The sequence below is a fragment of the Motacilla alba genome, chromosome 5, assembly GCF_015832195.1.
Source record: "Motacilla alba alba isolate MOTALB_02 chromosome 5, Motacilla_alba_V1.0_pri, whole genome shotgun sequence".
In the NCBI taxonomy this organism is placed as follows: domain Eukaryota; kingdom Metazoa; phylum Chordata; class Aves; order Passeriformes; family Motacillidae; genus Motacilla; species Motacilla alba.
In genome coordinates this window covers 7902442-7915978 of record NC_052020.1, presented here as the reverse complement: position 1 = coordinate 7915978, position 13537 = coordinate 7902442, and the positions used below count along the sequence as shown (strand labels likewise).

General features: G+C 42.9%; 1 protein-coding gene across 3 annotated transcripts in view; it reads right to left on the bottom strand.

Moving 5' to 3' along the window:
* Window positions 1-4463: 4463 nt before the first annotated feature.
* CAPRIN1 (cell cycle associated protein 1) overlaps window positions 4464-13537 on the bottom strand; it is a 28083-nt gene continuing 19009 nt past the window's right edge. For 2 of the 3 annotated variants that reach the window (XM_038138109.1, XM_038138108.1), the window contains 9 exons: window positions 13414-13522; window positions 12940-13001; window positions 11471-11581; window positions 10799-10948; window positions 10491-10641; window positions 9641-9835; window positions 8588-8688; window positions 8120-8183; window positions 4464-6706 (listed from right to left, as the gene is read on the bottom strand). In XM_038138109.1, coding sequence (XP_037994037.1) covers window positions 6642-6706; window positions 8120-8183; window positions 8588-8688; window positions 9641-9835; window positions 10491-10641; window positions 10799-10948; window positions 11471-11581; window positions 12940-13001; window positions 13414-13522 — 1008 coding nt within the window. In that variant the 3' untranslated portion in view covers window positions 4464-6641. The remainder of the gene's footprint in view (window positions 6707-8119; window positions 8184-8587; window positions 8689-9640; window positions 9836-10490; window positions 10642-10798; window positions 10949-11470; window positions 11582-12939; window positions 13002-13413; window positions 13523-13537) is intronic. The other variant, XM_038138110.1, reaches the window with a different exon arrangement.

The following is a 13537-nucleotide window of genomic DNA, read 5'->3' as shown; positions in this document are numbered from 1 at the left end:
ACTCCTGTGCCCCGCCAGCTCCCAAAATCCCTGCGAGACACAGAACAGCCCCTTCCGCCCACAGCTTTCCTTTCCTTTCCCTTTCCTTTCCTTTCCTTTCCTTTCCTTTCCTTTCCTTTCCTTTCCTTTCCTTTCCTTTCCTTTCCTTTCCTTTCCTTTCCTTTCCTTTCCTTTCCCCTTTTCCTTTCCCCTTTTCCTTTCCTTTCCCCTTTTCCTTTCCTTTCCCCTTTTCCTTTCCTTTCCCCTTTTCCTTTCCTTTCCCCTTTTCCTTTCCTTTCCCCTTCCCCTTTCCTTTCCCCTTCCCCTTTCCTTTCCCCTTCCCCTTTCCTTTCCCCTTCCCCTTTCCCCTTTTCCTTTCCTTTCCCCTTCCCCTTTCCCCCTTCCCCTTCCCATTTCCCCTTTTCCTTTCCTTTCTCTTCCCTTCCCCCTTTTCCTTTCCCCCTTTTTTTCCTTTCCTTTCCTTTCCTTTCCCTTTCCCTTTCCCTTTCCCTTTCCCTTTCCCTTTCCCTTTCCCTTTCCCTTTCCCTTTCCCCTCTTCCTTTCCCCCTTTTTTTCCTTTCCTTTCCCCCTTTTCCTTTCCCCCATAACGGCAACACCCATTTCATTTTTTTTTAACAATTTATTCTGAACAGATCCTGCCTGTGACCCCTCCAGGCGTAGTGGGCACAAAGAGCAGCATTTATAAATTCTAAATTTTTTATTTTATAAAGATAATTCCATTTCCACACCTGCCAGCTCTTAATCTGGGTGCTGGGTGGCCTTTGCTCCTGGGAAGAGATGACAAAACCAAATATATATATATATATGTGTGTGTGTGTGTGTATATATATATATATATATATATATATATATATATATATATATATATATATATATATATATATATATATTTAAAAGGGCATTTGGAGGCAGTTTTCCCAAGGAAACAAGAGTGCAGAGAGCAAACAGAACACCTCCAGGAAAGAATAAATCTTTAAATCTTTAGGATTCCTTGTTCCAGGACACTCGGTGACCCCCCAGGGAATATCAGGAATCCTGCTCATGAGGAAGAGGAGGGAGCTGCTGACATTTAACTCTGCTTCTTAATAAATCCACCAGAGCTGTTGGAAAGTTTTCCCTACGAAATCCCAAGCTGCACAGCCGTGGAGCAGCAAGAAGAAAATGATTTATCAACCTGAGCTGAAATTCCAGAAACATGGAATTTAATTCTCAAGCTGTTCTAACCTTTCAATACCAAAGTTGAGCCCAGCTATTTGCATAGATATTTATTCTTAGCTTTTAATGCTGCCTTTTTTTCTTTAACTTGAACATTCGGACAATGAAGTATTTAAAACCAGGGGACAGCGTAGGAAAAATGTGTTTAATACCACTGGATGTATTCGGGGTTGTTTCAAAACATAACAAAAATATGATAAAAATACTGAATTAATAATCATAAAGGCTGCAGAACAATTTTTTTGTTTTTAAGGTGAACCCAGTTAAACCCAGCCACTGAGACAAAACCACCAATGCAACGGAAGTGTAGCAAGACAATCCCTTTAGGTATGAAATATTTGCTTAAAAGGGAAGGACATAAAACATTTAAATAGATTTATTTGTCAAGTGTTTACATAAGCCATGGACCAATTTGTTTCCAACGCTGAGTTAAAGAACTGCAAAGACATATATACAGGTATGTTTAAGGCCATCAGAAAATTTAAACCTGACAACAAACTAAAAAGTCTCAACACTTATTTTATGTGCTAGAAGCATTACTAAAATTCATTCTAAAATCCAAGAGCTTCAAAAGAGGAAGTACATTTTCATTTCATAAAAGTCTAACAGGTATTTCCTAAAATTTAGCTTGAGACCAAGATTCCAGGTGTCCTCTTGGGTAGAAATGGGCCAGCAGGGTTGGAACCGAGCCAGTGACACCCTTCTGACTCACCCAGGAGTATTAAAAAGAGAGGGGAAGAGAATCTTGCCTTTAAAAAATCTGCAGCAAGAGAAAAAAAGTTAAATTCAGAACCAAATGCCAAGTTAGGCTCTAGTTTTCCTAGTGCAGCTCTCCTACACGCTACTCTAAGTGGCTTTTAGGAAGGGGACTTTGGAAAATAGATTTCCTTCCCTCCCTTAAGGCTGGATCCAGAGAGCCATGAATTTTAATACCATTCTATTCAAAAAGCCTCTGGAAGTGGCTCATCAATAGCACCTCTGCCCTTAGATGAACAGTCTACAAAAGGAAGTTTCTCCTCACACTCTCCACATCACACCAAAAACACACATCTGAAGCACCTTCCCCACCTCCCTCCCTCTGCAAAAACGTGTTGGCCAACAGGAAAATGTTGCAGTTGAAGCAATTAGCTCTCTCCAGGGCTGAGAGCGTGCTGACCAAAGGAAGGGAACGCTCCCAAAGCTCCCTTATTCTTGTCCAAGTCAAAAGCTCCTTGCCTGAAGTTGTGCCACAGCCTCCAGGACAGCCAAGATCAGTGTGAGAGCAATGGAGGGCTGAGATGCACTTTAACGAATCTGTCACTTCAGGAAAAACACCATTAGAAGGGAGCTCCCAGCAAAGCTCCAGACAATAATCACAAATGTATTTAAGGCCAGATTTAAATAAGGAAATTGTCCCCCAAGTTCAACAGGAGAGTTTTGTTGCTGGGGCTCATTTCCTCCTTGCTCTCCAGATGTTCTGGTCCATCAGTGAGGGACACCTGCACCTCCCCAGCACATCCCTGCAAGTTCACTGCTGCCAGCTCACGTGAAGGGAAACCTTTCAGTCCCATCCATGCTCAGTGCAGGTGGAAAACTGGAGAAACAGGTGCCCAGATTTTAGGAACTAAACCAGCCTCCTTCACACAGCGACAAACCTCAGCTCCAGCTCAAGCATCCATGTCAATACTTTGCAATAAACTTCTCCCAAGAATAGTTTCACATCAGCAAGAGGGATGGTCTGGATTTCCCAGGATGAGACTGCAGCCTCATGAACAGGGCGAGGGGAATATCAAGATTCTTCCAACCAGCTGGTTCTGTATCTTGCTCTGCTGGACCACAAAGATTTTGCCCGATTTGTTCTTAATCATATGAATTTTAAGGACTTTTTCAGTACAATTTATCATCTTTGTAGAATTTATCTGCAGTTGGAACCTCTTCAGTAACTTCTCTCTACTCAAATGCCATTTGGGAGAAAGGGAAGCTCGATCCTTTCTCCAAAGACCTGGAACACAACCAATCTTCCTAAAAACCTAAGGTTGGTGGGACATTTTGAGAAGACACATTTTTAAGGACACAAGGTTCTCTGAGGGTTAAGTCCCAGCAGGATACATTGCCTGGTTAAGTAACAAAAGCCAACAATCCTCTTCCAACTACTCTGCCTGATGATTCAGAGATTGCTGCATACAAAAGACAGGATCTGGGGAAGAAAACAGGGATTAAGTGACGTTTAGAACCCTCTCCACAGCAAAATCCATAAGCTGCACTGGTGAACTGTTCTTAGAAAACAGCCTGCACACAGCAAAACCACGGGAGAAATACTCAGGAGCAGGCTGGCCTCAGGTACAAAACAACAGCTCATGATTTCTGGGTCAGCTTTCAGTAAGGAGGATGTCTAGGAAGCATCTGAGTTTCCCAGACACAGTAACATTAGGTACAAAGATCTGAAATACCTCACTGATTTAAAAATCACTTGCTCAGAAACCCTTGAATTGCAGCCAAGAGGAAGCAAGAGGCTGAAGGCAGAAGTTTGAACAGGCTCAGACCCAGCCCTGTCCCACGCTCTCCTTCCAGCCCCAGGATCACCCCCCAGCTGCCCATGGAATAAACAGCTCGTCCCTGCATCCAGAAGGGGCTCAGCACCAGAGCCAGCCCCAAACCGCCACGGCTTTGCTTCAACATAAACTTCTGGCAACAGTCTTTGCTCTAAACAGGACCTTTCCCAAAAGAAACGTGCCTCGGAGTGCTCGGGGTCTGGAGGGAGCTCGGAGCTAGAGCCAAGCCAGGGGGTACAGACTGAGAGCTGCCTGAGCAGGCAGAGGAGCAGCGAGGGCTCCGAGTGCGACCCCACCGATGTTTCAGGACTCTGCTACATCACAGGTGGAGATCAAAGGGCTCCGTGCAGATCCCCAGCTCACAGCTCAGGGATTTGCTCCCTCTCCTCCACCAGCAGGGCAGCTGCTCTAAGGGCCATTGGCACACAGGAGGTTCACAAACTTGTCTCTCAATGAAGAGGCCCAGCGTTCTATTAATAAATTCAAGTTGGAAAAAAAGCCCAAACCAACCCCCCAAACTCAAGGTGGAATGTTCTGATCCGTTCAGAGGTCTCTGATTGAGTATGGTGCACATTTACTGACAAACCACAATTAAGTTCCTTAAGGAGCATTTGGTGTGCAATGGAGAAAGCTGAGCAGCTTGTGTTCTACCAACCATTTAAAAGCTGATGCATGAAGAAAAGTAAAATAATTTAAAGAATTCACTGTTTTCCTACATCAGTTCAACATTAAAAGGTTTGTCTTTTTATTTTTTTTTCCAGTTAAAAAACAGTTGGGACTATTATCTCAGTAATAGCTTCCTAAAAAAGACACAGAACAGCAACTTCTCACCGGACTGCAGTTTAGGAATGTTCTAGGCCTTGACTCAAACTGCTGCTTCCAGACATCAGCCCCGTTTCAGGATGCCTGGTGTGGAATATGGTCTTCACAAGCTTATCACTTCCCGCAGTGAAAACATTTTTCATTTGTGCTCTTCACACAGGGCACGGAAAAGTGATATCCCACCTATTTGTATGGAGTTCCAGACTGCTTCACAACGAAGTCAAAAGTATCTGACTGCAAGTTCTGAAAGTTCAGTTGTGATACAAAGTAGAAATGACCCTCTGAGTGTGAAAACAACCTTCAGTTTTGTACAGAACAGTTAAACACCACGCAGCTGTTCCTTAATTTCACCTTTCCACAGGTAGGATTTGATGAGCAATACTTAACAGACAATATAGCACTTTTCTTCTCACACGTGCTATAGAATGCAACAGAACTACCAACACCTCTATGGAGGCAGCTATCAAAATATTCTCCCCACTGCAGAGAGAGTGCATGTGCGCAAAAGGCAGGCACAAGTGATTCCAAAGATCATACCACAAGGATGCAGTACAACTTGAATAAGACTTGGTATTTTCCAGCTCCTAGGCTTATGCCATGTCTTTTATACATCGCTGCCTTGATGAAGGAAAAAAAAAGGAAAAGTCCATCGAAAAGAAAAGCTTCCCAGAAGTCACAGCTAGTAGAGTAAAACCAGAAAAAGAGGAGGAGGGTTTACATCTAGTCAGGAAAAAGAGACTATTGGGGGGAAAAACCAAAGAAAGAAAGAAAAAAAACCTTATGAAATGTCACCCCATCACATTGAATCTGTTTCAGCTGTTGAAAACCAGTGTTCCAGGATACAATTTTTATAAACATGTTTTATTTATCTTGCTTATACCATTAGAACTGTAACTGCTGGCTGTCATTTCCCTGAAAAGGGGAAATCAACTCAAACACAGACTGGTGCTTTTCAAAAGACAGCAATTGGAAGGGCAGCAGCAGCGGGCATTTGAGATTTCTTAAAACCTTCAAGGCTGCAGGAAAGACAAAAGGACATGTGACCAAAAGTGTTATGATTATCCATTAGGGATTTCCATCAGTACCGGCATCAGTTATTTAGGTGATAATACAGCAAGGTCAAGTATTAGTGACAGACAATGTGCAAGTCGTAAGGAATGATAGAGAATACCAATCCTTACAAAAGTCATTGCTATCAAAGAAACTTAAAAGTGTTTCAAAGAGATATCTAAATACTTCACATCAAATATACAGTGGCCATCCAGATTATAGCTCAGGGTTTGTTGCAAAATTTTGTCCAAGTGCCAAATCAAAGCCTTTTTTTTTTTTTTTGTTTTTTTTTTGTTTTTCACCTTGTCTCCTAAAAAAAAGAAATTAATTACACAGTTACATTAGCAGTTATGCAAGCGCTCTTAACTCCATAGCCACAGGAATCAGGGCCCTGGTGATGAGGAGTGCTGCAGCTAAGGGTGCCTCTTCTTTGTCACAAACTGCCTCTAAGCCCACCTGTCTACTTAGGGCAATTGCATCACTACACATCTTGAACTGTTCAGTGCTTCGATTTAGTAAGGAAAAGCTGAAATGCAGTTGTTCTACCAAGCCACACTTCACCTTTCCCATCCTTTCATGGGAACATTTAAGTTTTTTTAACTGTCACCACAGTAAATCTTTATGGATTTGCAGATTTTATCAGAATTTTGTTAAATCACTTTTAAATGACAGAAGTGAGTCTTTGCTTTTTCCTGCCACTTCAGTTAACCATGGAGATTGGATCACCCTGAAAATTGCCTTTTTTTGCTTTATTCTTAGCAAGGGTGAGGAATTTGAATCTCATGTGCAAGGCTCAAGATGATGCTTAGGACAGAACATGCAGAGTAAACGTTGTTTCGTTCCTTTCAATATCCAGGGAATATAAAGCTGGCAACTGTAGTCCTGTCATTATGGGTAATGAAAATAGTCCCTTTACAACAAACTTCCTGTAAGGGAGAACAAATAGATAATAACTCTTCTGGTAACATGTATTGTACACTGGCCAGCGTGTTTTTGGCGTTGAACGGAATCCTGTGAACGTGTTTAATTCACTTGCTGGGCGTTCATCTGAGGCATCCCTCTGTTTGGTCTGGGGGGCCCTCCACGACCTAGAAAACACAAATTCGGGGTTGAATTCTGCAGGAAATCTGGTTAGTTTCAAAATAGTCCTGAATCTTCTGGTCTGAACTCAGACCAGAACTTTGTTGTTCAGTCAGACTTTGCTGTGCTTCCTAAAACACACTCTCAGCTCCAGCATGTCGTGTTTCCTGCCCACCCAGGGACGCCAGATGTGGGGTTTCACCCCTGGATTGGGGTGACCCCAAAAGATGGAAAAGTCCCTCCTCCGACCCGTGCCTTCGAAGAAAGACTCAGTAGTCTTCTGTTGTCTGTTCTTTAGGTTGTTTATTGTTGGTTATCTAAAAGATTCTTCTCCTGAGCTGCTGTGGCCCGTTCAGCAGCTCAGACAAAGGCACACTGCCCTCCCAGGGGGCTGGTGCCATCTTTTATATCACACATTACGTGTTACATGTTTGTACTTTCTCCCCAATGCCTACTATCCATATTGAATGGTGACTTTCTACTCTAAACCAATCTGTGAGTGCCAACATCACCAAAGACATGGAGGCTAGGAAGGAGAAAGGAGGAGGACAGGGCACACCCAAATCCCTCCATCTTAAAACTCTTGACCCCCATGTACAAAACTTGGACCCCTGCGTACAAGGCTTAAAACCCCCCTGTACAGCACTCAAAAATCCTTCCTTTCACTTCGTCACTATCTCTACTATGCAATCTAAACTTGTGTGTGTGGCTTGTAATTCTTCATACAGAGTTGGTAATTTGCTCCACGGGCTAAGATCAAAACCCCACGTGTGTCTTTGGCTGCATGCCAGGGTCTCAGAGCCCCCTGCCAGCGGCTCTGGCCATCCAGGGCACCCAGAGGGGTGTCCTGGATTCCGACACAGCACAGCCCGGCGTTGCACTGAACTCCAGAGGCCTCAGCTCCACACCTCAGGGCTCTCAGAACCAAGGCAGGGACAGAAACTGAAACCCCTCAAAGCTGAACTACCAAGCGGGGTTTCACAGATGCAGGGCACAGCCTCCAGCTGCCCTCACAGCAATGTCTGTATTGAGATAAAACAGTCCCATCATCAAAAATGTACTAAGAAAAAGACCTGAGGAAATGTGACAAAAATATAATTTAGAAGCTTAACTACAGCCTCATTATGTCTGCTGGGTTTGTTTCCCAAGGCTTTCACTAATAAAAGACAGTTAAAGTAGTTCTACAACATCTGAATGTGAACAGCAATTGCTATTTTAGCTTCTTTTCCAAGAATTCCTCATTCAACAGCCAACTTAACTTCCACCACCAGTTCACAGGATCCCAATAATTCAAGTCAGCTTATTCTTAATTGTGAGCTGCTGAGTAAGGAGTGAGGTTGCCTTTTAAGTGCCGAACTTTAAAAGTTGGCTCAAAAACTTCCACTCAACCCACATCAATTATTCCCTACTCAGGAAATTACCTCTAGGAGCTCCCCGAGGTCCACTTTGTCCAGAGCCACGTTTGAAATTTTGTTGATATCCATCCTGAAGCAAAGGAATGTGACAAGTTACAATATAAAACCTGGGCACTCTGTTATTAATTGCCAGCAAAATAAGGACATTTTAGAACAATATGCACTGATGAAACATCTGTAACTTCAAGGTGCAACATTATATTAGCAAAAAATAATCTTTAAAAAATAAATTCTTACTTCCACTAGAGCCTAGCAGCTGTAATAAAACATGCAGTGACAAATGCTCTCTCCAGTTACAGGATGTGTTGCTCAATATAACTAAGAAATATAAACAGATGCATTTTTAGTGTTCAACTCTTCCAAACTACACAGGGGCAGTTTGTCTTCCTGAGCAATAAAGGAAGTCCCAGAGGAAGATGTCACTAACAGCTCTAGTGCTTTTGACAGGTATTTCCCTCCCCACAGGTAGCTTACCCTCTGGTAGTTGGAGTAATCCCGAGGAGCATTGAACTGGGGCTGTGTGTAGCCGCTGTTTGGAGTGTTGGAAAAGGAAGGACGGTAGCCATCGTATCCCCCTAAGGAACAGGGCACAAGTCTTTCACTTGGAAATCAAAGCTGCATTTAATACTTGACCTTCTGCTACTATAGAAAGAAAAGTAACAACAGCATTTTACCTAAACCTTAAAAAAATCCCATCCCTTCAGCAAGGCTGTTTACCTGCAAATCATGCAAATGCCTCCAGCATCAGAGCTAATATATCACAAGGAATGAGAATGAACACTTGTTAAGGCCTGGGAGGAGGCAGAATTCAGTGCATTTCTCAGAGTAACCCAAGGTTTGATTTACAGAACATTCAGTTCAGAGCTAAACATGATCCTAGGTAGGATGTGAATGTCCCAGCTGTGATTACTGCATTCACACTCCAATCAGCTGTATTTTTATTACATGTTTCTTCTCTAATCCCCAGCCACAGGAGGGGAAGAGAACATGGAAGACAGGACCTGAGTCCATAGCAATCCCAGAACACCTGACAAGGAAATCTCTGTCCTATTTTAACATAAACCTCTTTGTGTTACTCAATGAGCATTCTCTTATCTATCCAGAACTACACTATCATTCCTCCACTCCTGTTAATTCCTAGTGACTTTTGGACTCCTGTGTTCCTGTACTTCCACATCAATCTATTCTTGTTCTGATGAAACACAGAACTACAAAATATACTGTGGAAACACTAACCATTTTTGAAATACCAACTTGCATCTGAATCCCTTGCTTGATGGGTGGATATTTCTGCATTTGCTTATACTTCCAGTAGATGCTTACTACTGTATTGTAACAGAGTGCAAACACACACTTAAAATTTAAGTTGCTTACCTACAACCAGTAAGATTTTTACTACAAGTTTGCTGTCTCACAGGGCTGCTAGCCCAGTCTCCCAACAGCAGGTCAGTTCAACAGCTCTCTCCTGAGCTGGTGGTTCCCCCGGGGTCAGGCAGAGCTCAGGGAGGGTTTTGCAGAGCTGCTCACCTCTGAATCCATTTGCTGGGCCCCTGTAACCGTTCATGAGGCCCCGGGCCCCGCGGGATCCCCCCCGGGACACGCCCCGGCTGTTGTAGTAAGGCTGGCTGTTCCTGGGGAATCCAGTGCTCTGCTGGGGAGGCTGCTGGTGGTTTCCTGCCACTTGGTGACTCTGGTCCGGGGAACCGTGGTAGGTACCAACCACTGCAGGGGAATCGCGGGGAAAAAGAAGTAGAAAAGTCTGAGTTTCTTTATGTTCCCATGTATCTCTCTTTAAGCCAACATTCTGTGACAGAGGAAAAGGATGAGGCTCTTTGTCCTTGTTCCACATCTAGTACTTGTTAGTGGAAAGTGAAGGCAGTGCTGAGAGAAAAACAGCTCTGGACATAGGCTTTTATTTTTTTCAAGTGTTTACCTGGAAAGCATTTTGCCTGCTGAATTAAAGTAATTTCAGAACAAGATTCCAGGCCTTTGTGACCTTACATCAACCATGAGAATCAATCCATATTTGCTCTTATTTCTGGCTTACTATTTCCTTCACAGAATGTCACCTCGAATTACACTGGTTTTTTTAAAGCTACCTTAACATCAGCAGAGCCAGTACTTCACTCAAGTACTTGCATCTTCAGAATAATCCTGCTCATGTTTTTTTTTAAACCCATATAAACCTCAGTCAAGTGGAGAACTGGAGATAGAGATATTGAATTTCACTCCCTGCTGGGTACTCAAACCCAGACAGAGTAACAAAACCTGGTATTGCTCAGGGGAAAGGCCTGCAAGGGAACTTGTGACATGCCCTGCTCCATCATCTAGGATGTCAGACTTATCACCTGCTCTACCAAGGCCACAAGAATTTTACCTGTCTGGAGTTGTTCCTGCTGGAGATCTGATTGTTCTACTTGGTGAGGTTGATTGGAGAAACTCTGGTTGTAACTGGCCTGGTACTGGTTTTGCTGCTTAAGGGTTTCTGGCTCATTCACAGGAGGAACAGGTGCATTCATGTTGAATACCTGTAAGAACAGAAATTCAGTTTTACGGCTCTGTAAAGAAGCATCAAAGTCTTAGAAATGTGAATAACCAAGGACTACCATAGGTAGCTGCATGACTGATTCCACCACAAGGAATGAGCACCAAGCCAAAGGGATCCAGCACTGATTTCCTACTCACTGTTTGCATGGATTGGAATGGAGCTGCATTGACGTTGATTCCGCTGCTATGCAAAGGCTTGCTGGATCCGGCCTGGAACACCTGCGGCTGGGATGCAGTGGGAAGTGATGATGAGGATGGGGTCTGGTCTGCATTCAGGGACATGGAAGCCTAATAATTAAAGCAAACAACATTTTAGCTCTTGTGGTACCAAAAATTTAACGTCAAAAACTTTGCTTAAAAAAGAGTGGCAATGGCTCAGCTTCACTTCTACTAATCACTGTTCTGTACTTCAGCTCAACAGCCTAATTCACAACAGCATAATGAGAGGAAAAACCTAACCATCTTCTCCCTCATTAACTTGAAACACAACTAGAAAAATCTAGAGGGGGGAAATGATGAAGCTTCCAGGCCAACTGCTGTGAAAAAATAAATCCCATTTCCTAAGCCAACAACACTGATGCTCCCATGCTGATGTTGGCATGCTGCATCCAACTGAACAAACAAGCTTCCAAATGAAAAGTCTTGCTATGGAGGACTCACTGGCCACAGACAGGCTCAGAATTTTGAAATTAAAGGGAACTGAAGCACCCCTATCAACTAAAAATAATGTTATTCACTAAGAAACACAGACTAACATTTGATGCCACCTGCAATCAAGCGTTCTTCCCACCCCTGTGAAACCTGACTTGCCTGAATCTGGTCAATTGATTCTTTCTGTGGCCGCTGCTCTGCTGTGTGAGAAGGCTGATACATGGGTTGGGAAGCTGTATATGCCTCACTTGTAGAAGAAACCAAGGGAACCTGACAAAATAAACCCCAAAGCCCCCAGAAGTCAGCTGATGCTCACACACAGTTTTGTAGAAAGTATCAGAGAAGTCTGGAGTGGATGGTACTCTCTAGTCTGTGAGCCAGCAGTATTTCAAACCAGTACAAAATAATTACTTTTTAACCACCAACATTCCAACACCACACAGCTCCAAGCTCAAACACCAGTGGACAAGGGCTGGCTTCCAATGGCCTGAATTTTACATTTTACAAGCTCTGCTCCCACTCAGACAGGCCAGGGAAAAGTCCAGCCAGGAAAGCAGAGCACTTTGCATTAAAGGCTGTACTGGGGAGTTAAAGAGGCAATGGACAATAACTGATGGGAGTGTTCACATCACACTGGAATGTTCCAAAGCCAAGAGTAAGTTTAGCTACTGCTTGCAAGATCCTCGAGAGAATCACTGGCAGCACTAGTTGAGGTAAGGGAAATAAGAAAAAAAATCCACTGGATTAAGTCAGACATCAACTAACAGCAAAATAAAAACTAGTGCAGAGAAAAACCCTCTCTGCCTAAAAAAATGAGTCTACTCCTACAAGACAACAAAACTGTGGAGAGCACCAGCATTTCAGGAGGTACATACAGAGGAAATGTAAGAAATAATTCCCTCGCTCCTGTTTCTATATAAATGAGTGACTTAAACCTTGCAGACCTAATCTGGACAAGCCAAAGAAGTAATTTATACTGCCTGTACTGTGAGATCCATCATCTATCCACATTTTTTTTGGTTTGCAAATACCTACAGGGATCAGACCCATTATTGAGACCAGTAGAGTCCTCAGAGATGTCACACATGCTTAATAAAAAATCTTTGATCACCAGACAACCAAAACTTCTTAACAACAAACTGACTACTTCATTTATACAGTGCAGAAGCAAGTTTAGGAGATCCCTAAAAGGTGAACTGGAAACAGCATTCAACTCACGCTGACTGCTCTACAAGTCCAGGGTAAAATCCCAATCCAAGCAAGTGGGAATAATCAAACAGAACACAAACTCCATATTTCAGATCTCATGCATAGTTAATGCATGAGATCTACTTGTGCCCTTACCCTCACTTGAACAGACACAGCCTGCCCCATAACCAAGTGCTTTTGGTTTTGGCATTTCTGTGGCAAATACCTGCTTCCCATTACTGGAAATTTGCAATGTCAGTAGAGAATGAAACTAGGAACTAGCAATGCTTATAAGCCACAATGGAGATGACCAATTTCCCAAAATTTGACCTTCAGCTTTTTCTTAAGAGTCTCTCATGTAGTTAGGAAATAAATTCTTTTGTAACTCCTCATTGGAGTTACAAACTCAAATCCAAACCAGAATGTACTAAACATTTTACCTGTGTAGCTTCTGGTTGCACAGGAACTTGGGTAGGCTGGGCAAGTCTTGACTCAGCATGAACTGGAGGAAAATAATTTCACTTATTACATAGTAAAATAAAACCTTTCACAGAATAGCATTATTATCTGCTCTGAGCACTTATGTGAAAGCTGATCATCATGAAGATGATGAAGCCTTAAGCCTTAAGGCAAAGTTATCTCAAATTACCAACTCCTGTTTCTACGCAAAGAACATTTTTTCTAGTTGAGCAAAACCAAAGAAGCTTTGGCTGCTCCATATTTCCAAGCAAAACCTAAAAGCAAGTGAGAACTGGAAGTCTAAAAACAGTACAACCACATTTCTGAGAAAAACACATTATAACAGTACTTTTACTTGTGGTGACCTTTTTATTATGCAGCAGCAGCTGAAGCATTTCTAAGAGATGACTTGCAGGCTTCCCCAGTATTTCTCTTTAGGATTTACCATTACAAACCTGGAGGGCAAACCATTTGGGGCATGTCCAAACTCTGTGCTGGGTTCATGGGCTGTGCAGATACAATGGCAGGATCAAGCGTTTGGTTCTCAAATTCCAGCATCGAGTCCTGGGGAGAAAAAAA